Below are 25055 nucleotides of genomic sequence, written 5' to 3'. Positions count from 1 at the left end.
TCCCCAGCACACGTTGGAACCCATGAGGAATCTGAATAGTTTTCCGCTTCTCTGGACTTGGTACTTTCGTGCGCATACTGAGAGGAGCTTTGAATGCTAGCCAGTGTCTCAGGGACAGCTCTCTCTCCTCGTCTGGGGAGGGCTTGAGATTATCGATCAGATTGGAGGTGAGCAGGTTACGTTGAGTGTGCCTTCCTGAATGGTTAAATGCTATGTACGGGCTCCTTGCTAGGTAGACATAACATCTCATAAACACAGCCAGAGGATGGCTTATTTGATGATGCATTGTTTAGCTAGCATAAGCAGAATTACCCAGTATGGTTCCTGTCAGAGTACTTGGATTCTTGCATAGTTGGCAGTTTGCCTATGACACTGGAGCCAAGTTTCAGAAAAGAAAGGCACTTCAGCTAGAATCACATCCTGATAACGGCTTCTGTCCTGGTGTGCTAGAGTCCTCAAAGGATCTGCTGGTCCTGAGTCATTGACAGAACCAGTTAGTATCCAAGTCACGAACAATCTCCCCAGTGAAAAGGGAAACTAATAGAAACGTAGTAAAGCCCCCAAAGGTAAGTTTTAGAACTAAAAGGAGCAGTGTAGTCATCTTAGCTGTAACACGTGTACTCTAGCTTCTAGAAGGCTAAACGGAGGAGATCCAAATGGGCATGGTGGTGCATGCCTTTGAGGCAGAGGCAGGTGGAGCTCTATGCGTTCGAAACCACTGGAGCCTACAGGGTAAGTTTCAGGCCCTGTCTCTAAAAAAGAGTAAAAGTCATGTTTGAATATTTACGTTACCCATCATCCTGCCACCTTGTAAAGTGACATCGGGATTCCCCATGCCAGCTGTGCCCACCCTGGCTGGGGCTGTGACATAGAACAGAACATGTTCCTAGTTCTGCAAAAAATCTGAGGCATCCATCATAACTTAGATATAGGAGCATTATTGTTAAATACTGTCTTCTGTTTTCTAAGTGCTTTTTTTAACACACAGTTTCTTGTGTACTGCTGCCATATTTTCGGGAGACTTTTTTTTCTTACAGCATCTTTAAATTGCTTATACATCCTTCCCCACCCGTTTTCCCTTGAAAATGCCGTGGTGTTGTCCTTTGGATTTGCCTTGGTTTTGAGTGCTTGAAGGTTTAAACTAGGTCAGATTTTCCTAGGAAGTCCTGGGGTAAAAGAACCTTGGTGAATTCCACAGAGTTTTTTCAACATTTAATACCGAGTGATAAAAACCCTCGTGGAGGAAGACTGCAGTAGTGGCTTTCTACCTAAGGGAGTGTTGGAAACAGCCTGGGAAATTTCACTTGTGTAGAGCTGATGACCAAAGTGGGAACTACGCCCCAGGCACAGACATTGATCACGGTCCGAATTCAGGAAATTACCTCGAAATGTTCTTTTACTGTCTTCCTAAGAGCGGGCATGTTGTCAGGAAAGAGTATTCTTAATGGCATTTGCTGGAAAACTCTTGGAGCTCTGAATACCCCTTCCACCTTGCCACCTTACACTCCTCCCCAAGGACAATAGTGTGTCTGGTACCGCAAGCCGCAACATGTCCACCCACCACTCTGAACGTCTGCAGGACATTGAATGAGTCCATGTATGTGAAGGAAGAGTGGCTTTGCGGATGATGCATTTTCTGTGACTGAGGTGGGCGTTTCACATGCATGGACAGCCACCATTGTTTACATTATGCCGGCTGGTGTCACCTGGCCGTGCCTCACACAGCAGGTTCATGTCGGGTTGGAGTGAGCTGTGGGTTGACTGCACTGGGTGCAGCCAGTGGCCGGCCTGTTCTCATCTGCTCCTGTGTCCTCCCATTCATCCGTTTGGATCTGCATCCGCCAAGACCACCTCTACCTGCACTTCACAGCTCTGTACATAGTGATATCACTAGGGCCTTGTCCAATACCAGGAGACAGAAGGGGTTGAGATGAGGGAACTCTTCAAAGAATTTCATTGCCTATTTAAACACGTATTTTTCTTAGATGTACTTAGTGTAATCAGAACATCTTGACACCTCTGGGACAAAATATACCAAGTCCTTCATATCTCGGACTCTACATACATCAGTTTAACAGAACACAGATGGAAAATACTCAGGAAAATTTTTTCACATGGTCATTAGTCCCTAAACAGTATAGTGTAACTGTTAAGTCGCATTTATATCATTGTAGGAGTCAATTAATCCAAAGCTGTGTGCAGGAGGGCATGGAAAGGCTCTCTGCAGACCCAGTATCATGTAAGAGACTTGAGTATGCTCTGTGTAACTGCAGTGTGTCCTGGACCCAGCCCCGGTGGGCGTCACAGAGTAAGCATACCTCGAGGAATGCTCTGGTAGCATTAGAACGCTGTGACTGTTCTTCCTCTCCCTCCCAGTACTCTAGGTGCTTTTGAGGAATTGCTGTCACTCTGGGATGATTGGGGATGGTTCCTAGAGCAAGGACTTCCCTGTGAGACCTCGATTCACTGTGACATATACCTGTGGGAGACACTGTAGAGGAGGGGGGTTTTACATTGACTCACTTGGAGAGGTTTCCGTCCATTGTGTTTAACCTGTAAGAGGATAGACTCATCGTGGTGCTGAGGCTTGGTGAAGGGAAACTGTTCACCTTGTACTAGCCAGGAACCAGAGAGGAGAGGCAGGAGTAGGTTAGGGATAAGGAATACCTTTGCTAGACACACTTCCATCGTCTGTTCTCCAGCTAATCCCACCGCCTCGTTACCAAGTCCCAGTGACACCATCAGATCAATCCACTGATAGTCAGCACCCTCATTAGCCAGTCATTGCCTAAAAGTCCACCTGAGAACACGGCTGCACCGGGAACTGAGCCCTGGACACACAAGCATCAGTGAGACACTCTTGAGACGCACACCAAGCTGCCCTCAGACCCAGGTGCAGAAGTACACCCTATAATAAGGGGAGGTCAGTTTTTGAATGTAACAAAGGTGCTGGTGAGATGGCTTAGCAGGTAAAGGCACTTGCCACCAATGCTAATCTGAGTTCAATCCCGGGAACCCACATGGTGGAAGGAGAGAACCAAGTCCACACTACCCACTGTCCGCCACACACATCACATGCACACACAAATCAATGCTACAACTACCTACATGGCTGTGCGTTCTTTCACACGTGCTTGGTGCCAAACTCTGCCTGGGAGTTTGCAAACTAGTTTGAGCTAGTTTGCAGGGGTGCTGTCCCAAACTGAGCACAGCCCACCCACATCATCCCTGCAAACCAAAGCCTTTCTGCCTCTAAAGAACAATGCATGGAAAAATCATGTTAAAGCCCATGTATCTCAGGTAGAATGTATGGGCATTACTACAACAGCCTTCTAGAAGACTTTTGCCAGTAAATATACTCAGACCCCAGCTTGAACAGGTCCTTATTCTAGAAGCCCATTAAATCTCTCATTATCAAATCCTGTGACAGCAGGCAGTCCACACAAACTTCTGAGCCACCAGTCTCCTGAGAAATTACCTTAATTCACAAGTGAGAAAAGCAGTAACTTACAAAGCCTGAAAACCCCACTGTCACAGTCCTAGTGGCAATAGATGATACTCACCAAACTGTTTTAAGTACTGTGTTAATTAGAACCACCCCTGAAAGAAGGTAGTATGGCTTTCATTCCACAGATTGACACCAGAGACATCAGATGGCTTGCAGGACTTAGCTAGTGTGTTTCAAACCTTAGCGGACTAACCTAGACCTAGTGTCCAAACCACTGTACAGAAAACCACCAGTATAGTGCTGTTGGTTACACTGCAGAAGCTGTATGTCATCCATTTTCAGATAAAATTCTGTGTGGCTGGCCACTAAACAGATAGGTCTATGGTAAGGTAGGGAAGTCCCACAATATGAAGGGGAGATGGGGACAGACTTACCATTGCCAATTGTAAAAATGAGCATATCTGCATAGACTGAGGAAAAATGCAGACACAGAAGAGTAAAGTTTCTGCTGGGTGGGTGTCCTTCCAGCTCTCTGTCTTACAAGACTCCTCTCTTAGAGATCTAGAACCTGTGGTGGGTTGGGAACTGAGGTAAGAAAGAATTCCAGTTAAGAATTGAAAACACAACAGGAAAGAGACTAGCGAGAGTAAGTTGCCAGTATAACTCACCTTACACTGTTTAAGAGACAAACGCAGGTGGGGCTGTCAGATCCTACCGCAGCAGCCCCGGGGAAAAAAACCATCCAGAGGGAGACGCCACAGCTGTGTCGCTTAGTTGGCTAGAAGCAGGGCACAGCAGGAGACAGTGTGCGTGGGAGTGATGGGCAATCAATCAGTAATGGACGCTCAGGATGAATGTTTTAGAAGCACGGCCCAGGCAGTTCCTGGTGGATTCTTAGTTGAGGTATATTTTTAACTTGTAATAGCCACATTCTTTTATTCTTAATAGGAAGTCATTAAACACTTTATATACGCACGGCTGGATGTAACGCTTTTTGTGTGGTCCCACATTCATAAGGAATGCCAAGAGTGTCCATCACATTTGAATAGCCTCTTCCTTATTGTCTCATCTCACAAGCCAGTGTGGCTGAGGTCTTGGAATTGTTCTGAACCCTACCGGTCTTTCTAGGGAAAACCTACACAGAGATTCTGCTTTTGCATATGAAGCATCTTTCCCTGTGTTCATTTTATGTCTTGGAATTAACTGTGAGCATGTAGACGCTAGAAATGCAGTCAACAGCCTTGGGTCTGTTTGAGCACGTGCATACCACATGCCCGCAACCCAGACGTGTAGTATGTTGTCTTCGGCAGCGTGGTAGAGAAGGTCTTTGGGAAAATGCTTCTCCCTTTCCCCGTGTTTCTCTCCAGATTTTCTGGCTAGGGTTATTGTGATGTGACATCATGACCAAAAGCGGCTTGGAGAATACAGGCTTGATTTCCTCTTACAACTCTCTGGTCACACTGTGTCACTGAAGGAAGTCAGGCAGGAACTGCAGCAGAGGTCACAGAGGCGGGTGCTCCTTACCTGGCTTGCTCAGCCTGCTTTCCTTACAGCATCCAAGACAGCAGGCCCAGGGGTGGCACTATCCCTCCTCTCCCATGAACTGGCCCCTCCCCCGCCAGTCATCAATCAAAATACTCATTGGCTTGCCGTCAGGCCAATCTGATGGAAGAGTTTTCTCAATCACATCCCCTCTTAAGTGACTCCAGCTTGTCAGGTTGACAAAAACCTAATTGTGAGCACTAGACTTTGCTCAGTGTTATCTGTAAAAGCTCCAACAGCGGGTCTACACAGTTTTCCACATCAGAAGCTGCTCCGGTCGTTTTCTCATACCTCACCGCGTGCAGCAGTGCTTGGACAGCATATCGAATAACTTCCACACAAGCAACACCGTGATTACACCTTTAGGTCAAGACAAGTATTTTTAGAACCTCCTCCATTCTCAGCCGTGTTCTTACAGCAGAGTGGAAGCGATCTAGTAACTTCCTCTCAATACAGATGATGACCAGGTGACACGGCCGTCTCCGAGGTAGCAGCCATGTGGAGTCAGCTGTTCTCTGAGTTCTGAGAGCACACAGGAGACATGTAGAGCTGCTCTAAAGCAGCACAGTAGAATGTCGATGGTCTCTTCTAAAACCAGGGGTCAGATTTTCTGAGGGAAAAGTCCAGATTTTTTTTTCCTTCACCATGTATAGATTTAACAAAAGAAAATAAAGAAAAAAATTAAAGGCAGTTAATGCAGCTGAAATAGATGGGGAAAGTTCCTATAGTAAAAATGGTGCCTGTAGCCGCTGGGAACTAACTTCCATTTCTCTCTCCACTAGGGTCAGCTCACTGTGTTAGGGCATTTTTTAAAAGTAGCCATTATCAGAAAAGCTGACCGTGGTGGCTGAGTATACTGGTTTTCCAGACTAGGTGAACTTACCAAGGGCAGTTTACCATTTGCAATACGATGGCTAAGGTCAAATGCTGGATAACTAGAAGAGTAGGGGATTTAGAAGGAGTGGGCTGTCCAGCTCTTCCCGCTGTCAACATCTGAGCCTGAAGAAAACCTCATTTAACATGCACTGGGGAAATGGCCTGCTGTCCTGTGAAGGGCAGAGCAGACCCCAGGAGGGTAGGTAGCTAGGTGAACACAGTGGCTTGCCAAGATCCCATTCTTCACCACAGAGCTCACAGCAGGCACTGGGGAGCGCTGTTTAGTATGAATAGCACCGACCTTCACAGTCTGAGCTTTGGAGGCTGATAAAATATATGATGGAGATTGCAGCGAGGCATTATGGGTATAACTACCCCTGCTCTCTCAGGAGGGAGTGCCAGCATCACACAGACAGGCATGGGTAAAGAGCCTTTCGCTCCAGCTCTGTTGAGACACTGAAAAAAACAATAGTCCCATTACCTTAGATGGCTCTCAAGAGGTGCCAGGAAATATGAGATCAGTGTCTATCCGGGGTTCTGCCTGGGGCCCTTAGTAGTATTCAAGGCAACACTGTAGTCGTCAGAATTTGAAAGGTGCGTGTTCCCGTTGATTCTGATACATAAGGAAATAACTTTCCAGGGTTGGGTGATGAGAGCTTGTGACCTGAGAAATCATACAAGATGTCAGAGCTTACCCTTATTCAAGATAAATTCAGCATAAGTACTTGTTATTACTTGGGAGAGTCAGTTGGTTTGGGTAATTATTTATTTATATATTTTGCTAATGTGGAATGCACAAAAAAACAATTTATCAGGGACTAGGTTGATGGCTCTGTCATAAGCTTTCTGCCCCATAAGCCCAAGGACCTGAGTTTACATTCTTAGCACCCACATACGAAGCAGGCCATAGGCAAGCATGTGCCCGTAGTCCCAGCACTGGAGTAGCAGAGACAAGAGGATCGACGAGTTTTTTATAAAAATGGCGGAGAACGATGGAGGAAGAAGATACCAAGCATCACCATGTAGGCTTGCATATACATGTGAACCGCATGCACAGAAACCATCAGGACTCTGCAGTTACCCTTTGGCACACCGACGGAGGCATTACTTAATGTCCAAGGAGCTGTGGAGATGGCTCAGCAGTTAAGAGCACTCACAGCTCTTACGGAGGACCTAAGTTCCCAGAATGCAGGTTGACTGCCTCATAACTGCTTGTAACACCAGCTCTAGAGGATCCAACGCCTCTGGTCTCTACCCTCCGTGGGCACTCATATGAACGTACACATGCATTAATTAAAAATGAAATCAAGAAGAATTGTTATTCTAGGAAAATGGTCATGTTAAAGACTTGTCTGTTATGTACTAATTCTGTCAAGTTCATTCAACCAAACTTAGCTATTGTTCAGTATTTCTGGTGCTCCTGATGTGTCACTGGTGCCTCAGTTTCTCCTTACTGAAGGGTCTGTGCTGTAGAACAGGCTGACGTCACACAGGAACTCCTGACTCTTTAGCCCAGAACCTGTGCTTTGGATTTCCAGAGGCACTGCGGTCTGGTATGGCGGCGCCAGAGAGGCAGATGAAGTGAGGCTGTCCATGCTGTAACAGGCTTGCACGCACATAAACAGAATATAAAACTCTGGCCCACATCTTGTTTTCCCGGCCCCCAAAAAAATCTAACCAAACTTCATTCAGTGGTTGCACAGTGTCGGGACAACTGTCAGTTACAGTGAATTAAACCCTTTGTCACCAGGAAATTCCCTCACTGTGTGTGACTTTCCTAAGGCAAGTGGGTGGTCTTGGTAGTAAACAAGGCATTAAGACCTCTTAAGCACGGGCTCTTTCTTACCAGTGCCCCCAAGTCAATGCAGTAGTGTCAGGAAAGAATGTCAGCTGTTCTTGCATCTGTATCCGTTTCAACGGAGCATTTCTCTTAAAGCGCACATGTCTGCACTCTCTTCTGACCTATTGACGAGTAAACAGGCTTTCCTAAGGGCGGGCACCTCCTCATCTACACAGCACACTAGCCCTGCACAGCCTGCTTCTGTGGACCTAGCACATAGTAGACACTGAGTTAAGTAGACCGAAGAGAACTTTAAAAGAGGAAGAAATCTGCTAGGATTTTTTATCATGTCCCGTGGAATTCACGGCACTCTGATTTTGCTGAAATGAGGAACTTGGCGACTGTCTGAAAGACATGCCATGTCTCACGGCTGGCAGTGTTTTAGGAGTCTGCCTGAAGTGAGCACTGCTAGTGTGCACACTGCTTTAGCCACCTGCTCTTTGCTTTTAGAGAGAGAAAAAAAATCTTAATGACAGCACAAAATAATACGGTAAACAGAATTCACATGGGGAAAAGCCACCTTCTCCCAGTCTGCTCGCTTCAGGTTAAATGATGTATTTATAAACAGGACATCACTCCCTGGACCCTCATCTCCACACCACACAGTTGTTGTGTCACCTGGGATTTCTTCCTGACAGGGCAGACTCTAGATGAATAAACATTCGTGGCAGTCACGTTGTCCCCAGGTAGGGCATCGGTTGTTGAGCGCATGTTGAGGGTCTTGCCACTCAGGTACTGAACCGGAGATGTGTTTTAGAACGAGTCCTGCCTGGTTACCTTCTTTCCATGGGAGAGTTTTACCCTGATAAAAGGAGTTTGCTTCCTGATAAGCCATGTAAACCCAGAGGTGGGTTTGCTAAAATCTCTGATACCAGCGTCTCCTCGCCGTGAACATGGACACACCCTGAGCTTCTCACCACGAGAGACCATATAAAACCCTTACAGCCTGGAGAGCAGCACTGGGCTGAGAACAGTGGACCTTCCCTGCTCCAGATGACCTCTTGATTTGTCCTTTGTCATCAACTGAGACACTTTCTGTCACCTCAGCTCTCTCAAGTAGTGACTACAAGCTTACTCACATAGGGGCCTGGGAGGGGTGGTTTTAGCATTGGGGTTTAAGTGTTCATTTTTATTTGCCTAGATAGGCTAGTGTCTTAAGGGAACATCAAATATAGTCATTCTGTCCTCTCAGAAGGGTGAGTCTTTTTTTTTTCCCTGCAGCAAGAGTGCCACATTCTCACATTCTCAGCCCTGGTTCCCATCTGCCTCGTGCTGGGAACCATCAGTGACTATTACAGACTTGTCCGACTCAGTGGCTCTGTCTCGTCAGTACGTTTACCCCTTGCGATTATTGGAAAGGTAGAATTTCCTAAAAGTCATCACCTTGTTTTGATTGGACAAGTGGTATAGTTCAGTTACATAGGAGAACTTTGGCCTCAATCCATCCATCTCCGCCATGTTTGGTTTGCATTAAACAGAATTCCTTATTCATGAAAGTCTGGGGTAGAAGAAATAGAGTCAGAAGGTAAACAAAAGGGTATTTTCATCAGACACTTAGCAGCTTCTTTTTGACTCCTCCTATATATACCATATCAGCCTGTTTTTCGTTACTATAGCAAAATACCTGAAGCGAGGTGGCATTATAAACAAGTTTATTTAGGTCATAGTTGAGAAGGTTGAAGGGTCTGATGTCAGTATCAGCTTAACTCTAGTGAGGACCATGTGGCAGTCAGGAAAAGGTACTTACAAGACAAAGCCAGAAAGCTCTTCAATGGCTTTGCTCACTTTAAAGAAAACTTGAGATCTCAGGAGAACCACCCTCGCTGCTCCTGGGGGCCTAGCGCCAGTGGCCTAAGGTCCTCCTGCCATGCCATGCCTGTAACATTGCCACACTAGGGACTAAAGTTGACCCAGAGGAAGATGAACTACATCTACACCCTAGTACATCCACTTGGAAGTAAGTGCCTTACATCTGGAGCGTCTCAGACACAGATGCAGAGGGCTAGACACCGGGGAGGCATAGCAGCTCCTGTTGTGTGTTTTGGCAGAGACGTGGTAAGAGACACGATGACTTGTACCCTGTCATTAGTGGGTGGGTAGCAGTGATATAAAATGAGAGATGAATTAGGATAATAAGAGACAAAGGAGAAAGGGGTAGATTTTCCACAAGTAATGTTTTCCTCTTCATGGTTATTTAACTTGGAAAGAGAGCTTGAAAGGAATAATCACGGGTCTTCAGGAGACAAAGGACGAGCGCGGGAGCCAGACAGGAAGGTGTGAGAGCCTTTATTACGTTAACTAGAAAAGTATGGGGAAACACACAACTTCCAGGACCGTGCTGGCGTGCCCGTCACAGAAGGGCAAAGTGAAGGAGACACCGGGAGTGGCCCGTTGTGCTGCCTGCATCTCTTTTCTCCCTTGGCTCTCAGGAGCATATCTTTTCAAGGAGCGTCCATAGTTGTTTTGTATGCCCCTTTCTCAGGTGTCTCTGGATTGTGGTTGAATGGATGGTAAAACACCTAAGGCGGGGGAGGATCTGGGTCATTGAAGTACCTTTAAATAAATAGGGCAGGTATTTGTTACTTTAAATTTTTCATTCATGCAGACGTGTGTGTGCACATACCTGTGCTCATGTGCACGTATGTGCCCCCATGGTTTTAAGCCACCTGATAGGTGCTGCTGGGAGCAAACTCAGGTTCTCTGTAAGCGCAGCAAGCATCCTTAACTAATAAGCTGTCTCTTAAGCCTCAGCAGCTTTCTTAAGTACAAATAAGACCGTATTTATCCATTAACATAGCCAACAGGTAATAAATGCCTGCAAAGTGGCCATACCGTAGGCACTGTGGGCATGGTGATAACAAAACAGACAGGGAGGAAAGACAGAGTCGCCACACTGACAGACAGCTGCCCGTGCTGTGAACAGAAGCATGGTGTGATCGGCATGACAAGGGTTTACTTTCTGCCAGGGGCAGAGCACTGTCTGGGAGGCCAGAGGACTGTTCCAGCTTCCTTCTGGAGATTGTTTGCTCACTTGCCCAGTGGTGGAACTGTAGGGTCCAGAGTGCAGAGTGCTGTGGTGCCAGAGGGATTGGAGATGGCTTCCCTTTGGCTCTCCAATAAAGGAACAATAACTAGTCCATCTTCCCGCACTGCTCTTTATCCGTAGGTTCACAGGGCCTGAGATCATGCCTTAAAAGTGTCCCTTCATAATGCTAACAGTGCTCCTACTGAAAGAGAGAAACCCCCCACGTATGGTCAGATGCTCCTACAATTGTGGGCTCACATTATCCTCCCGTGTGTTCACAGCTCCTACAGAACCTTTACTGTGCAAGTTTGCGGATGGAGGACAGAAGAAGAGACAGAACCCAAACAAGTACATCCCTAATGGGCGGCCATGGCCCAGAGAAGGAGAGGTGAGACTCTAAGGCCTTCCCTGAAACTTGAGTGTGGGTGTGTGATCCGGGGGACTCTCACTGTAAAGCCCTGCAAGGCATCTTGGCTGGACCACCATGCTTCTGAAACACCCAGACTAAACCTCCCTTCTGGTGCCATTCCCCCACTAGAGCTGACAGCAGCTGTCTCTGGTGCTGGAGTTACTGGGTGCCCCAGGAGGGCAGGTAGATGACGGTCCAGCCACACTGCGCTTAGTAAAAGGGTGACTGTGAACATGTTTTGAGCGTGGAAGGTTTCAGTTTTAGATACAGCTTTTTCAGTAGGTTTACAAAAATAGTATTCAGAAATCTGTTCTTAACATTAAAATAAATATTTGTCATTGAGAATTTAGTTTTATATTTGGGGTTTTTTTTTTTCATACTGAAAAAATGTTGTGCAGACCGATGTATTCTGATCCTGGTTTTCCCTCCCCACCTCCACACGTTGGCTTTCTAAGCAAATGGGCAAACAATCTTTTGAAGCTTTCTTTAAACAGACAGGGGAAAAAAAACTTCAATTTTTTAATGCAGCATTGGGCTACCTCTTGCTTGTATTTATTTCAGCAAACCTTTATGTTTAAAGGTATCGTAAGGTACCTGGAATGTGTGGAGAATAGATGGTCAATGTGCGCTGTTCAGTGTCAGGCACACAGGCCCTCTGAGCATGTGGTGTGTGGCCGTTTCACCAGAGAGATTGGTTTCTGTTCCAGTAGCACCCTGCAGCAGTGGCCGCCATGTGGGGTGGCACAGTGGAACTTGCCACTTGTATCACATGTGACTTTTACCTTCTTATGCTCTGGGGAGTGTACAAAATGCAGTATGAGACACCTCCTGCCTCGATGGGTTCTCACGGTTCCTTCTCCTTCCTTCCATAAGGCCGGAATGACACTCACTTACGACCCGACTACAGCTGCTCTACACAACGGGTATGTCTTTTGGATAAATGCATCATGGCTTGAGGGACAGTGAAGGTGGAAGACATTGTTCCGTGAATGATTCCATTGAAAGGATTACTTAATAAAGGCTTTTGTGTTTGTTCTAGATTTTATCCTTCACCATACAGTATTGCCACAAACCGAATGATCACTCAAACTTCTCTTACACCCTATATTGCATCTCCTGTATCTGCCTACCAGGTTTGTACCTCAGGACTCGTCAGCAGTGCGCCATGCATCTCTGCTGAATTTTTATGTGTCTTCAGATTCTGAACAGTTTTAAAATGAAATCTAAGTCAAATTGGATGCAGCTTGGATACCTAGTTTGGAATAAGCTGCCTTTTGTTTGGCATAGGGATTAGGTAAAGCCAGGGAAGTGATTGGAATCATCACATGGTTCTAGGATCGGGATAAACCCTTGTACTTGTCCCAGAAGTTGAATCTTTGTGAGAGTCACAAAATGGAGAGTGAGTGGGGGCTCCTGTCTTCGTTTCTTCACTAGCAGGAAGAGATAAGAGGAACGCAGAGATTGTCTCTATTAGATTAGGCAACGTGAACTGATACAGTTGAGATCTGAGGTCCTTCCCCAACCGAGGAGCAAGAGGCCGTTAACTCCTCTTCCTTTGTGAGGGGGCTTTGCCTTCAACCAGGAATGAACCCTCGCTAAGCTCCTTGTCCAACACTAATCTGATCATATGGCAGAGCTAGCAAGGCAAGTGCGCCTTTCTCCTCCTGTAGCAACGTCTTCCTCACAATGATGTATGGCCTGGGCCCAGACAGGAACACTGTCACTGAGTTCAGTTACTGACCTGCAAGAGAGGTCTCTTCCGTTGACTGCTGGGATCTTGCGTGACTAAACTCTGGGATATTGTTGTTTTTAAAACTGAATTAGATGTTGTAGTCCTGATGTCAGGGGTTAGGGGACTGCAGCATCTGATCTAACAGCTATGTTGATAGTGACATGCCTCAGTTTCCTCTTCTTTAAAATGGGGATAATAATGGCTTCTACTTTATAAACTAGAGAGGGTTCTGGGCATCTAACAAAGTTAAAAATAGCTCCACCCAGTACTGACATATCACTAATAGTAATCATGTGATAGCATTAGTAATCATGTAATCATGTGATAGCATTACATGTTAATTACACTTTTTCAATAATGGCCAAGGTAAGACAATGTCAAAGTTGACTCTGCACAAAAGTTATGAAAATAGCGGTGAATAAGAGGAGGGAGTGTCTACTGAGAGCAGAGTCTCACAGCATGGCCACCACCTTCACACTTCAGCTTCCCCCCCTCTCCCAGCCTTCACGCCTTTCCTTTCCTGTCTTCTCCCTGAGTTGTTACCTAACTCTGAAGTGTCAGTCTTCTGGGCACACTCTTCATTTATCCGTGTCTCTTCCACTGTTTTAAGAGTTGAGATTTTTTTTATCTTCTTGTTTCCCAGTGAGAGCAAGTGGATATAGTACATTTCCCCCCATAACCAGTGTCCGTAGCTGATATTAAAATGTAGTCTTTGATGACCTGAAAACGACAGCTGGTCATTTCTGTATCATTAAAAATAAGGTCCAGTACAAGCTCCCGTAAGCAAATGAAGACTATCGCCATGTTGCTGTAGGTACGACAGCTCTTAACCCATCTGTCACCACTTATTTTCCCTCTTTTAAGCTCGTTTTACCTGTCAACCGATTTATAGAATAAAAAGTCAGGAGGCCGGAGTTGGGAACTGACTGGACATGGCTAACTGTAGACAGCCTGTCGTTTCGAGGCTTCCTTTCCTCCTTGGAGAATTCTGTGGTTTTGTAAGACCCATGTGGAATTTACTCCATCTGCCTGACGGTCAGAGGCGTAACCTCTTGGTCAGTGCTCAGCAGAGGTCAGGGCATGAGCCCCAAGTGATCTGAGGTCCCTTTAAGTTGTGTGCAAAAAAATGTTATCTATGTGCGCTTAGTTTGGGATGGGGGTTCTGTTTCTTTCGGGTTTTCGAAGAAGCAATGGTAAGAAGTTAATAGATTATTATTCCCATTTTATAACTAGGGAACGTTGAGGAACAGAAACGGACAGTGGCTACTTTGCTGCTAAAAGACAAACACGGGATTAGATGTCATAGCTCCCTAACCTTGTAATACTCTTAAGTGCGTAGGCAATCATGGCCACAGAAACATACAGAAGCGGGGACATCTGGCCCAAATCGGGGTTTTCCGGGAGCTCCATGCCTCTCGTGATGTGTCCATAAGGGCCCACACTCGTGATAGAGTTGGCCTTCTCCACTAAACCACCATATGCTTATGCAGTTGGATTGAGAAAGTGGCATCTTCGAGAACCCACCAGTACCCCAGTGGGGAAAGGCTGCAGTCCAGATTACTGAAATGCTAACAAGGCAGAAGCACTTAACTTTGGTCTGCCTTAGGTGGCAAAGGAAACCAGAGAGAAAAAGTATCGGGGCCCTGCTCTCAAGGTAAATCGCGCTACCTTCTTTCCCCATGACTCTTCCCCGTATTCTCTCTGTAGCATCTCTGAAGTTTAACACTCAGGGACAGGACGCAGGAGGGTGCTGATAAGAACTGGAAGTGGAAATGTGCCTTAAAATCCCATAGACCTTGAAAAGCTGTGGGCATCAAGATGCAGACTCAACTCCTGCGTGGCAGGACGGGCATTTCCTTCCCACCACCGGGCCCTGACCCTCACATCGTATTTCTCAGTTCAGAGGGTCACCGTGCCGATGCCCTTTTAACTTAACTATCGACCTCAAGATCTTCTACCTCCCGTTTGATGTCCTAGGTCTGCATTTCAGACATTCTTTTCCTCGATGACTAGAAATTGTTGAGGACTAGACAGAAATTCTATCTTACTTTCCTGATGATCGGAGATTGCGTTTGGTTTTGCTTAGTAAATAGTAAAACAGTCTGTGTGCACCGTGAGGGTTAGTGTCTAACTAAATGCTCTACGATTAATCCCCACCCGTCAGTATTCCTAAAACGTAGTTCATACCTTGATTATAACACTCTTCACTAATTTTGGTTGTTTACGTGTTTATTTCCTTGGCTTAGAACAGTATCTTTTCAAGGGTGAAGCCCACCCGTGCCTTGCTCCCTGGTGCCTAATGTCCAGTAAATACGCACTGAGTGCACAAGAGACATTGGTTCCGAATGATTGTTTCCTTTCTCTTAGAGTGAGCAGTTTGTCAAGAGTTCTAACTGCCTTAACCTTCATAATTGTTAGTATTGTCTCTCTCTTTATCTTCCTTCTGTAGATTTTTTTAACACGATTTTAAAAAGAATTCTAGAGAGTTAAGATTCTTTTTGCAGTAGAAATCAATGTTTCTTTTGAAATCCTCCCTTTTCTAGGTGCAGAGTCCTTCCTGGATGCAGCCTCAACCATACATTCTGCAGCATCCTGTAAGTTTCCCGTGTCGATGGCTTTGTATCCTCCAAGTAAGCTATGTGGGGAGCCTTTTGGGTTAAAAAAAAAAAAAAACCCTGTACCAAAGATGGTAGGGTAGTTGGGAAAACTCAAACATAGAATATGAAAACACGCCAGTTTAATACGAAATTTTAACTCACCTTTGTCTTAAAATGAAATGTCTGTAGACATTAATTTTTATGTAAGAGCTTAAAATACATCCTATTCCCTGTTCACACCAGGTCAGTAGGATACCGTTAACTGAGTGACCAGATAGTTTGCAGTGCCTAGAAAGAAGTGGCTTCTTCCCCTTTAAACCCTTTGTAATTCAGACATAAAGTTCAGATCCAGGCAGAGCTTTTCAGACATTTTTCAGTGTCACTTGGCCTGTCCGTGGAGAGGATAAGCGCCAAGAAGACAGTGCATTCTGTAAATAACAAACATGACTTCTTCATCGATTCCAGCATTTATTATCCTAAGGTGTATAGCATCGGTGTTAGCATGATACTAAACCTTTTCATTCAGTATGTGTCCTTGAGACGTACACAAAATCCAGCTCATTGAATTTTAAGCATACAGTCAGAAGTTCAAAACAAGAGTGTAGAAGACACTCACAAATCAGAATGCCGTGGTAACCCACACGCTTGCTGCAGAAGGCCACAGATTTTGGCCCTTTCCCTTCTAATTAACCGGTGCAAAAGAGGCATTCTCATACGCCGGACACATCACAACATTTATAATACAAAACCCAGATCATTTGTTTAGGAAGAGAACTTGGTCTTGGCCTTAAAGTGGAACAGGGATTTCCGTCATGATTCTTCTGCATGGACACTGAAGTGTAGGCGAACAAGCAGGTGGAAGGGAAATGCTGAGAGAGCCTTCTGGACACAAATATGCCCGGTGCCTGCTCTTGTACACACACAGACACCACACACACACACACACACACAGCAACACGTCCTACATGTGCGTATCTGTGACACACATCCCACATTCCCATGGCAGTCTGGGTCCCGAAACTTTATGGTTAATTTGGAAAGGTGGAAGTCAGCCCAGTCTTAATCAGAGACCCCTTAGTATGAAGGAGATGAGGGAGAATCTAGATTCTAATAATCTACATTTCAAGTCAGTCCTGTTACTCTCTGCTTTTTACTGATACGCCCTAAAAATGAAATGTATCCTTTGTTCTTCTTTTTTGGTGACTTTCAGAGACAAACACTGCGTGTGTTTTAATGTAACTGTTTGGGGAGACCTGCGTTACTCTCTCCACCCAGATACAAACCATATGAAACAACTTGTCAGTGCCCTGAACTGGAATCTGATTATCGGCAAATACCAGTGTGTTTTGAGACAATCAGCCACAGTGATTCCCAAACCGCATTTTCATATCTGTGGAGTTGAACAGAGTAGTTGCATGCTAGAGCAATTGGGCGATTGCAGAAATGAGAGGGACTGTAAAACCCATTGATTGCATAAAGAAATGTAGTCAAATGTCGGCACAGTTTGATTTTAGCTGCTAGCTAGTGTGTATGGCATGATCTAGCCGTTAACCTTGAAGACAGCAAGGCAGTTACCATTTCTAGTAGAAAGCTAAGTCAAAACCAGGAACCCGAAGTAGGAAGTGTTCCTATTTTCTGATGCAGAATCCGGCTTGCAGATAGAAGCTGCTTACAGTGGTTCTGTTAGAAAAGCTGCGTTACGAGTGGTTTCTTCTTTTCCTGCCCTCTGGTTTTTACCTACATTTAATTTGAATTTTAATGGCAAAAAAGTTCCAAGCAAAATAAGTGAAGAGGGAACTGGAGTGGAATTACTACTCCTAACTGAATTGGCTTCCCAGACATGGAACAGGGAGTTCTGAGAAATACCCAGTAAATGAAGAGCCCACTCTTGGTCCTGACTACTTAGTCTTAAACCAGATGACTATCTGTAAACAAGCTGCTCTATTGGTCATGTTATTTTGTGCTTTCGGAAGACAAAAGCTACCCTTTTCTCTTCTTTGTTCTTTTTTCTTTTCATTTTTTTTAACATATTTGGCGGCCCTTGTAACCAATAGCCCTCAGTTTGTTTCATGTTACAACCCTTCCTGCTGGGCTTTCTGGCTTTACAGTGAGGCCAAGTTGAACACGGATTTCTGTGGGGTGAAGTAACACTGTTATTTCCTCTTAACTCTTTTATGAGTTTCAGGAAAGCAGTCTGGAAGATTTGGGGTAGTTGCTTGGGACACCTCTTGCAAGTTTGAGGGAGGTTCTGTTTGCTTTAACAAAGGCCTTTGAAAGTTGTAACTGCAGAATCTCAGTTTTCCTTTTGTTCCTCTTCCCTCCTTTTCCCAGGGTGCCGTGTTAACTCCCTCCATGGAACACACCATGTCACTACAACCTGCTTCTATGATCAGCCCTCTGGCCCAGCAGATGAGTCACCTGTCACTAGGCAGCACCGGAACAGTAGGTGGCAAATTAACATCGTGTTTCTGCCAATAGGAAAGTGAATTCAAGAAGCGTGTGTCATCCCCAGTGGAAGTCCAGGTTTGGGGATAACAGTGATTGTGTCTGACCCCTCCCCACCTGGCATTGATTTCCACAAAGTAAGATGGCACTCAGACAATTCTTCACTAGCTGATAACTTGTAGGTTCATCTCTGGATCCCTCTCGCTCACCCACACAGCACCCGCACATGTCCACGTCTAGCTTTTATAACCCGTGTTACAAGGTACAGGTCACAAAGGGAAAGATGCAGGCGTACATGGTGGGCAGGCAGGCAGTGCCTCCTCATTCTTTCTTCCTTGGTTGCAGTGTTGCAGCCCTTAATTGCAGTTTCCACAGGGACCTGTTCTTCTACACTGCAAGGGATGGGTTGGGTTACGAGGCTGAGTTCACACTGGGCCAGCTGGCAGATGGGTGTTTGTGGAGTATAGAATGTAAAAGATGGACGAAGGCATTCATTCAGTGCAGCCTGTGGCTGTGGTGTGGCTGTAAAAGACGAAGGGCACTGTGTTTTCCCTCTTAACTCTGAAAACCAGCCACGGCTTCTCATGAAAGTGAATCGGTAACGATACACAGCCCAGAAGCAGGTCCCAAACCCCACCTGCCTTGAGGAAATGAGACTGCCCATTGACTAAGTAGGGCTCCCTGGCCTCATCAAGAGTTCCTCTCAGGCCTCTTCCTGCCCAGATAGTATGAGGTATCAACTTGGGGAGTGACCAGAAAATAGCATGCCCTCTTGAGGAGAGATTTTTATGGAGCATTGATGATACTAAGTTACTGCAGATGAGAAACCTTAATGATCCTTCACGTGGGCAGAGTTTTTTGTGGATGGTAAGTTCAGAGAAACACAGGGTTTTCAGTTTGGTGGGTTGAAAACATTTTCCTTTGCCCTTCAGAAGATGTATGCAGTAGTCAGGCTGTAAGGGCTGCCCGTGTAAGTGCATTATTTGAGCCTTCTAAGAACTGTGTATCCTCCGCAGTAATCTGAACTTTGCATGGCCTGCCTTTGCATACCCTGACCGCTTTCTCCTTTTCAGTACATGCCTGCAACGTCAGCCATGCAAGGAGCCTACTTACCACAGTACACACACATGCAGACTGCGACGGTTCCCGTTGAGGTTGGTATAAAGCACCCCAGTGGCCTCTGTGGCAGTGGGCACTTTTACACCTGAGTCATTTAAATAGAACAACAAGAAAAGGTTGGGGCCGAATACCTTATCAAGGCACCGTGTCACATGCCTGTTATCCCAGCACCAGAGAAGACCAAGCGAGAGGATGGATGAGTTCAGGCCAGCTTAGCCTACATAGCCAGACCATCCTTCAGAGAAGGAAAAGCGAACAAACATTTACATAAGGCAGGGAGTGTAGAAAGAGTAGGCACTTGGTATTATTCTTCGACTGTAGCATGCTCTCCCTATGCAAATTAGTGTTAGCAACACCCAGGCCACATAACTCTCCGATCTTGTGGTATATTCCATACCACTTCGAGGCCTGTCTCGTAACCCCGGGATGATACCTACAGGCACAGTAAAATAAAGTTGGGAGTTTGCAGCTCTAGTACTAAAGATTGAATCTGTGAGAATAGTTGCAGAAAGAGACCAGTCCTAATCCAGATAATGGAAAAAGAAAACTTTGCATTTATAAATTGTAACAAGCGTTTAATACCATACTGCTTCTATGCCTAACCACTCTTCATTATTGTTTTGGAATATAGTGTATTTGAGGAAGTCTTAATACCTGAGTTACGGTTAGACAGGAAGCACAGCGTTTACCGTTGTCAGTCCAGCTATCTTCTTACCTAGGAGGCAGGTGCCAAGGGTCCCCGAGAACTGTGGTTGTATTATTTACAGGATCACACAACTTTGAACAACAGTTGCCTGAACCCACAGCTCGCTGTGTGCAGTTCTTCACAGCGGGAAACCTCCATAACAGCGGGAAACAAGTATTTTCCCTGTGGCTGCTTCAGCAGAGCCTGACCTCTGGCTTTTCAGACACAGTTTGAACTGAGACAAGGCAGAATATCCAAAGGGCTTTTGCTTGTTTGTTTGTTTGTTTTATTACTGATTTATTCTAATTTTAGTAGCGGTTCAGTCGAGGCCTCTCACGTGCCAGGCTAGAGTTCTACCACTGCGCTTTCTCCATGTCCCCTTTAAAGACCTTACTCTAAGCCAGGCAGGCTGTGAACTTGTAACCCTTCTGCCTTCCATGTTAAGTCCCTGAGGTTACACTTTGCACTGCCGGGCCCGGCTTCCTTTTACTGAGTTGACTGACATTTTTATCACATAAGTGTTGAGGTATAACTGATGCCTGTGGGGGGCTGTGACACACAACATGTGCACCCCGTGTCTCAGACTCCAAAAACCAAAAATAACTGCATTATAAATTTTATGTGGCTCCCAGGAGATGAAGCCAGGAGATCTCTTTGATCAATATTTAAGTCAAACATTTGGACGGGAGGTTCTTGGGGTCTGTCCTATTTCATCTGCATTAAGGCAGTGATTAGCCTTTAAGAGCTCTATCCGACTCTTTAAGAAATTCGCTTTGAAGAATGTCTGTGTTAAGGTGGACGTCCTTGGACTCAGGCCTTAGCAGCAGAGTTAAGATTTCATTGCTAACGTGTCTCATGCATTCTGCTCTGTTGTAGGAAGCAAGTGGCCAGCAGCAGGTGACTGTGGAGACGTCTAATGACCATTCTCCATATACCTTTCCACCCAATAAGTAACTGTGAGGTATGAGGGAAAAGTCTGTAACCGCAGGGCTCAAGCGAAGCTATCTGGGGTACCGTTATCAAATGATGCTTAGAATAACTCAGATCTAATGTGTTCGTGAATTTGCAGAGTCTGTCTAGATAACAAGCAGCGCTTCTGTTGAAGTAAAATACATTTCTCTCTGCCTTCAAAAGTCATAAAATCTAAGACATCCTAGAACAACATACTGGGTTCCAAAATCGTCTTAATAATAAAAGCATCTTCTATCACATTGCTTAAATAACTAAAGAAGATAAAGCACAAGTTGCTGCCTTATCGAAGTCTCACAAGAACAGCAGCTTCTTGGCTGTGAATTCAGAGTGTTAGCCTCCTTGGAGCAAAGGATTATGTCACCCGCTCTCACTGAGTCACAGAGTTCAAACTCCACTTTACCATTTGTATCTTAGTCAAATAACGATACGGAATCCAGTTTCTGGATTGCCTGGTAAAACGGTACGTGTCGTTTGTTGGTCTCACCAAGTCACCCTTTGGGACCCGCCCACACGGAGTTGGCGGTGGCATTTTTGCAAGTGCCAAATTTGAAAGGTAGACTCAAAGGTCTCCAGGTGCCCAGTTTATGTCCCTCCGTCTGCCACCATGGATAAGCACAGCCTTCATCTCTTTAAGACAAAAGATGACGAAATACTGACACCTGTTTATTAAGTCAGCGAAGACATTGATCTTTTATCTTTCTCTTCCAGATGTACCGAAGGGAGTTCTTACATGAAGAAGGGTGTGAAGGCTGAACAATCATGGATTTTTCTGATCAATTGTGCTTTAGGAAATTATTGACAGTTTTGCACAGGTTCTTGAAAACGTTATTTATAATGAAATCAACTAAAACTATTTTTGCTATAAGTTCTATAAGGTGCATAAAACCCTTAAATTCATCTAGTAGCTGTTCCCCTGAACAGGTTTATTTTAGTAAAAAACAAAAACAAAACGGAAAAAAAAAAGGAAAAAAAAAGTCAAAAGATTTTTATCAAATATAATGATGCAAAAAAAAAAAAAAGAAAAAAAAAAGAGAGAAAAAGAAAACTTCAATTTTCTGGGTATGCACAAAGACCACGAAGACTTATCCAAGTGCATGACCGGATTTTTGCAGTTTTGTTCATTTTGTGTTTAATTTGTCCCCTTTTTTTTCAGCTGTATGAAATGGGCTTTCTGAAGTCTTCACTTGTCCAACTTTACCCATGGTGTTCTGTGCTTGCAAGGGTTGCTGTAACTCAGTGTTGGCCTCACTGTCTTTACTTAGCCTTCCATTTTCCTTTGGATGTAGTGTGAAGTGTCTTATCCTTTTCTATGAATTCCAATTTGCCTTAAACTCTTTTGATGCTGTAGCTGTTTCAGTAAAGTTAGTTCAACCTAATGATGTAGAATGCTTTGACCAAATGGGCTGGTCTATTACGCCTTGTAAAGCAGCAGCATAGGGCTTTTAAAAGGTAGTCAATAAAAGTTGCTGAAATTTTGGCTTTTTTAAATATGTAGTAGGTGTTTTTAATGATTTTTTTCACATAAACGTGTAAGGTAGTGAAGTGCGAGGAGGGAAAACTGTTTTGTGTGAAACACATTTTCCGACCGGGGGACTTTTAATAGGGTAAATTGTTTGTAAGGCTGTGCACTGACAGTTTCCTCTGATAGTGTGACTGGTTTAAGATATCTGCTGTATGATGCAATGTAAAGTCTTTTTTGCCTTTTTTTCAGGAAGAAAAAAAAACAGCTTAACGATGTTCTAGATTTAGTGTAGGTAGCTCTGGGGCTGGGGGGCGGGGGGGCGGGGGAGGGGAGTCACTGAATGTTTTGTCCTTTATACTAACGATAGTGCTTTAGAATGAGAATCACACACTTGAGATCTGGCAAACCGAGGGGGGAGGCGGGGGGAATGTTGCTGTTGAAACTAAATGGCAAAAGCTAAAAGCTAAGGATTTCTCTTCAAACCTAAGCTGAGATAATGAACAGAAGCAAAATGATTGGCTACTAGCTCGCTCTCTCAGTCTCTCTCTCTCTCTCTCTCTCTCTCTCTCTCTCTCTCTCTCTGTCTCTCTATCTCTCACTCTCTGTCTCTCTCTGTCTCTTCTCCTCCTCCTCCTCCCTCCTCCTCCTCCTTCTCCTCTCTCTCTCTCTCTCTCTCTCTCTCTCTCTCTCTCTCTCTCTCTCTCTCTCTCTCTCTCTCTCTCTCATTCCCTATTAGGTAAATTTGAAAATCTAAAAATGACTTGGCACTTTTAAAAGGTAACTTCACCAAAGACCGACGAGCCAGTAGCCAGCAGCTCCACCTTGTCTCAGCGTCATATCTTGTCTGCCCTTTCTTTTTGCCGGACCAGTTTGCGGTTAGGAGAATGTGCCTTTTTTGTAACTTTGCATTAGGTTTTATAATTTTAACTGATGTACGGACTCACAGAGACAAATTAAAAACAAAAAAAAAAAACAAAACAAAACAAAAAAAGCACGAAGGAAGATTTGAATCCAGGCAGTGCCGCTCTCTGATGTCATCCACTACAGGCGTTCACGTGTAAAGAAAAACCAACTTTGAAACTATGAAATTCCTGATTCATAAATACAGTTATTTCTACTTTAGTACATGCAAGATAATTCACTGTTATTAACACTCTTTTATTAAGGCAGTTGCATACGTTTTAAAAGCAATGGTAAATTAAGTTGTCTTCCAAAACTGTGTACTTGTCTGGTCAGCTGTATATGATCAGTTATCTACCTCAGAGGCTATTTTTCTTTTGTGCTGGGACAGGTTGCTGGCCCTCCCTGTTTCCACCGACCAAATCCTCCCAGCTCTGGAGTTAGGGCTGGGCATTTATTTCTTTTGAGTGTTTTTTAGTTCTTAAATTTTTATTGCTTGTATTTGATGATAGATGTCAGTGACATTTCATAGTTTCAAAAGTCCTTGCTGCTCTGAAAGTGTAGATTCTAGTGAAAATTACATAGTCATAAGAGAAATGTGGTTTTTTTGTTTTTGGTTTTTTTCTTGTTTCTTTTTTCCTTTTTTTCTTTTTTTCTTTTTCTTTTCTTTTTTTCTTTTTTTAAAGAAGTTGTGGTATTATTGGTTCTATGCTCCCTCAAACATTCTGCTTTGTGAAGTCCAGACTGAAGGCAGCACCCTCCATGTACTGAGTATGTTTGTCAGCCCGGGGCGCTCACTACTTGATATTTTTTCCATTAGTTAAGACAGAAAGTTGTTAGCTCAGTCAGTGGGGGAGGGGAGATCTGCTGCTAGGTCTGAACTAAGTGCCATACTCGTCTGGGTCAGATTTGGGAAACAACCTCTGTACATATGAAAGAAGAAAAAAAAGTCAGTTAAACATCACATAGTAGACAGCCATTAAATTATAAAAAAAATTAATTTATGAAGAAAGACCTTTTGTACAGATTGAAAAAAAAGATTTTCATAGAGATATCTATATGATCAAGAGAGTTAATTTTTTATTTTTGTTCTGGTAGTGCTACATTCTTGCCAGTGGTGACTTATTTACCGGTTCAAGATGACTCTGTAGTTTTCTTTCCTAGGACTTGTTAAAACGCCAAAAGACATTTCTGAACTGTACATTTGATCAGATTGTTAGCTTTTTCTGTTTTATTTCTTTTGAGAACCTTTGAATAAAAACATCTGAAACTTTCTTCTTCCTGTTGTTTTGTTGTTGTTTTGTTGTGTGTTGTGTTTTTTTTTAAGTAGATGAACCCACACATCAAAATGTCACCTCACCTCTGACCTCGCCCTTCAGCTCTGTAGACTAGTTCAGAATCAGGTATGGACTGAAGATTTCCACTTTCCTGGAAGGGATTAGGAAACCTTCCCACCCCCATGCTCCCATGTGTTTGAATCTGCGCTGTGACCTTAGATATTACGTATCACCTTGGCGTAAGCCCAGCACAAACGACCCCACTCAGGGTCTGCTTTGGAATCTTTGGCCCTTTTACGGTATTGGCAACAATCCTGGCCTCAGACATCCTAGGCGGGGCTCTTGTGCTAACTCTCCATTGCTTGGAACAAAATAAAGACATTCTTCCTATTTGTAGCCAGCACAAATGTGTCAGAATAACCTTATGTGCAATTAAACCACAGCCTTTAGAAAGAGGGTTCTTTGCTCCCAGTAGGAGGCACCCATGAGGCACTTGTGGGTGAGGCTAGGGAACCAGCACTCCTTTCCCTCCCTGACTGGCTTTGTTGGAGGTATATAATACCAAAATTGACGCCTACCCAAAGTACAGTAAATGTTTTAATGTGGTTTATGTGGGGTTGTTCGTGCATTGACTGGACCATAGTGGGAAATAGAAAAGACTCCCGCTACATTTCTTCTGTTCAGTTATTCAGCAGGCCCTCATTTCTGAATGACTCCTGAAGTCCA

The 25055-nt window shown here is 44.5% G+C and overlaps 1 protein-coding gene across 18 annotated transcripts in view; it reads left to right on the top strand.

Moving 5' to 3' along the window:
* The window catches only part of Rbms1 (RNA binding motif, single stranded interacting protein 1), a 224598-nt gene extending 200271 nt beyond the window's left edge, over positions 1-24327 (top strand). For 9 of the 18 annotated variants that reach the window (XM_039105393.2, XM_006234235.4, XM_006234234.5 and 6 more), the window contains 9 exons: positions 11013-11119; positions 12014-12063; positions 12180-12273; positions 14479-14526; positions 15416-15466; positions 17801-17911; positions 18988-19068; positions 20595-20679; positions 21399-21543. In XM_039105393.2, coding sequence (XP_038961321.1) covers positions 11013-11119; positions 12014-12063; positions 12180-12273; positions 14479-14526; positions 15416-15466; positions 17801-17911; positions 18988-19068; positions 20595-20672 — 620 coding nt within the window. In that variant the 3' untranslated portion in view covers positions 20673-20679; positions 21399-21543. Of the gene's footprint in view, positions 1-11012; positions 11120-12013; positions 12064-12179; positions 12274-14478; positions 14527-15415; positions 15467-17800; positions 17912-18987; positions 19069-20594; positions 20680-21398 lie in introns of all 18 variants that reach the window. The other 9 variants (XM_006234238.5, XM_063284117.1, XM_006234241.5 and 6 more) reach the window with 4 other exon arrangements.
* The last annotated feature ends 728 nt before the right edge of the window (positions 24328-25055 follow it).

This window comes from Rattus norvegicus, chromosome 3, assembly GCF_036323735.1.
Source record: "Rattus norvegicus strain BN/NHsdMcwi chromosome 3, GRCr8, whole genome shotgun sequence".
Lineage (NCBI taxonomy): Eukaryota > Metazoa > Chordata > Mammalia > Rodentia > Muridae > Rattus > Rattus norvegicus.
The sequence above is the reverse complement of the archived record's forward strand: the minus strand, read 5'-3'. Positions and strand labels throughout refer to the sequence as shown.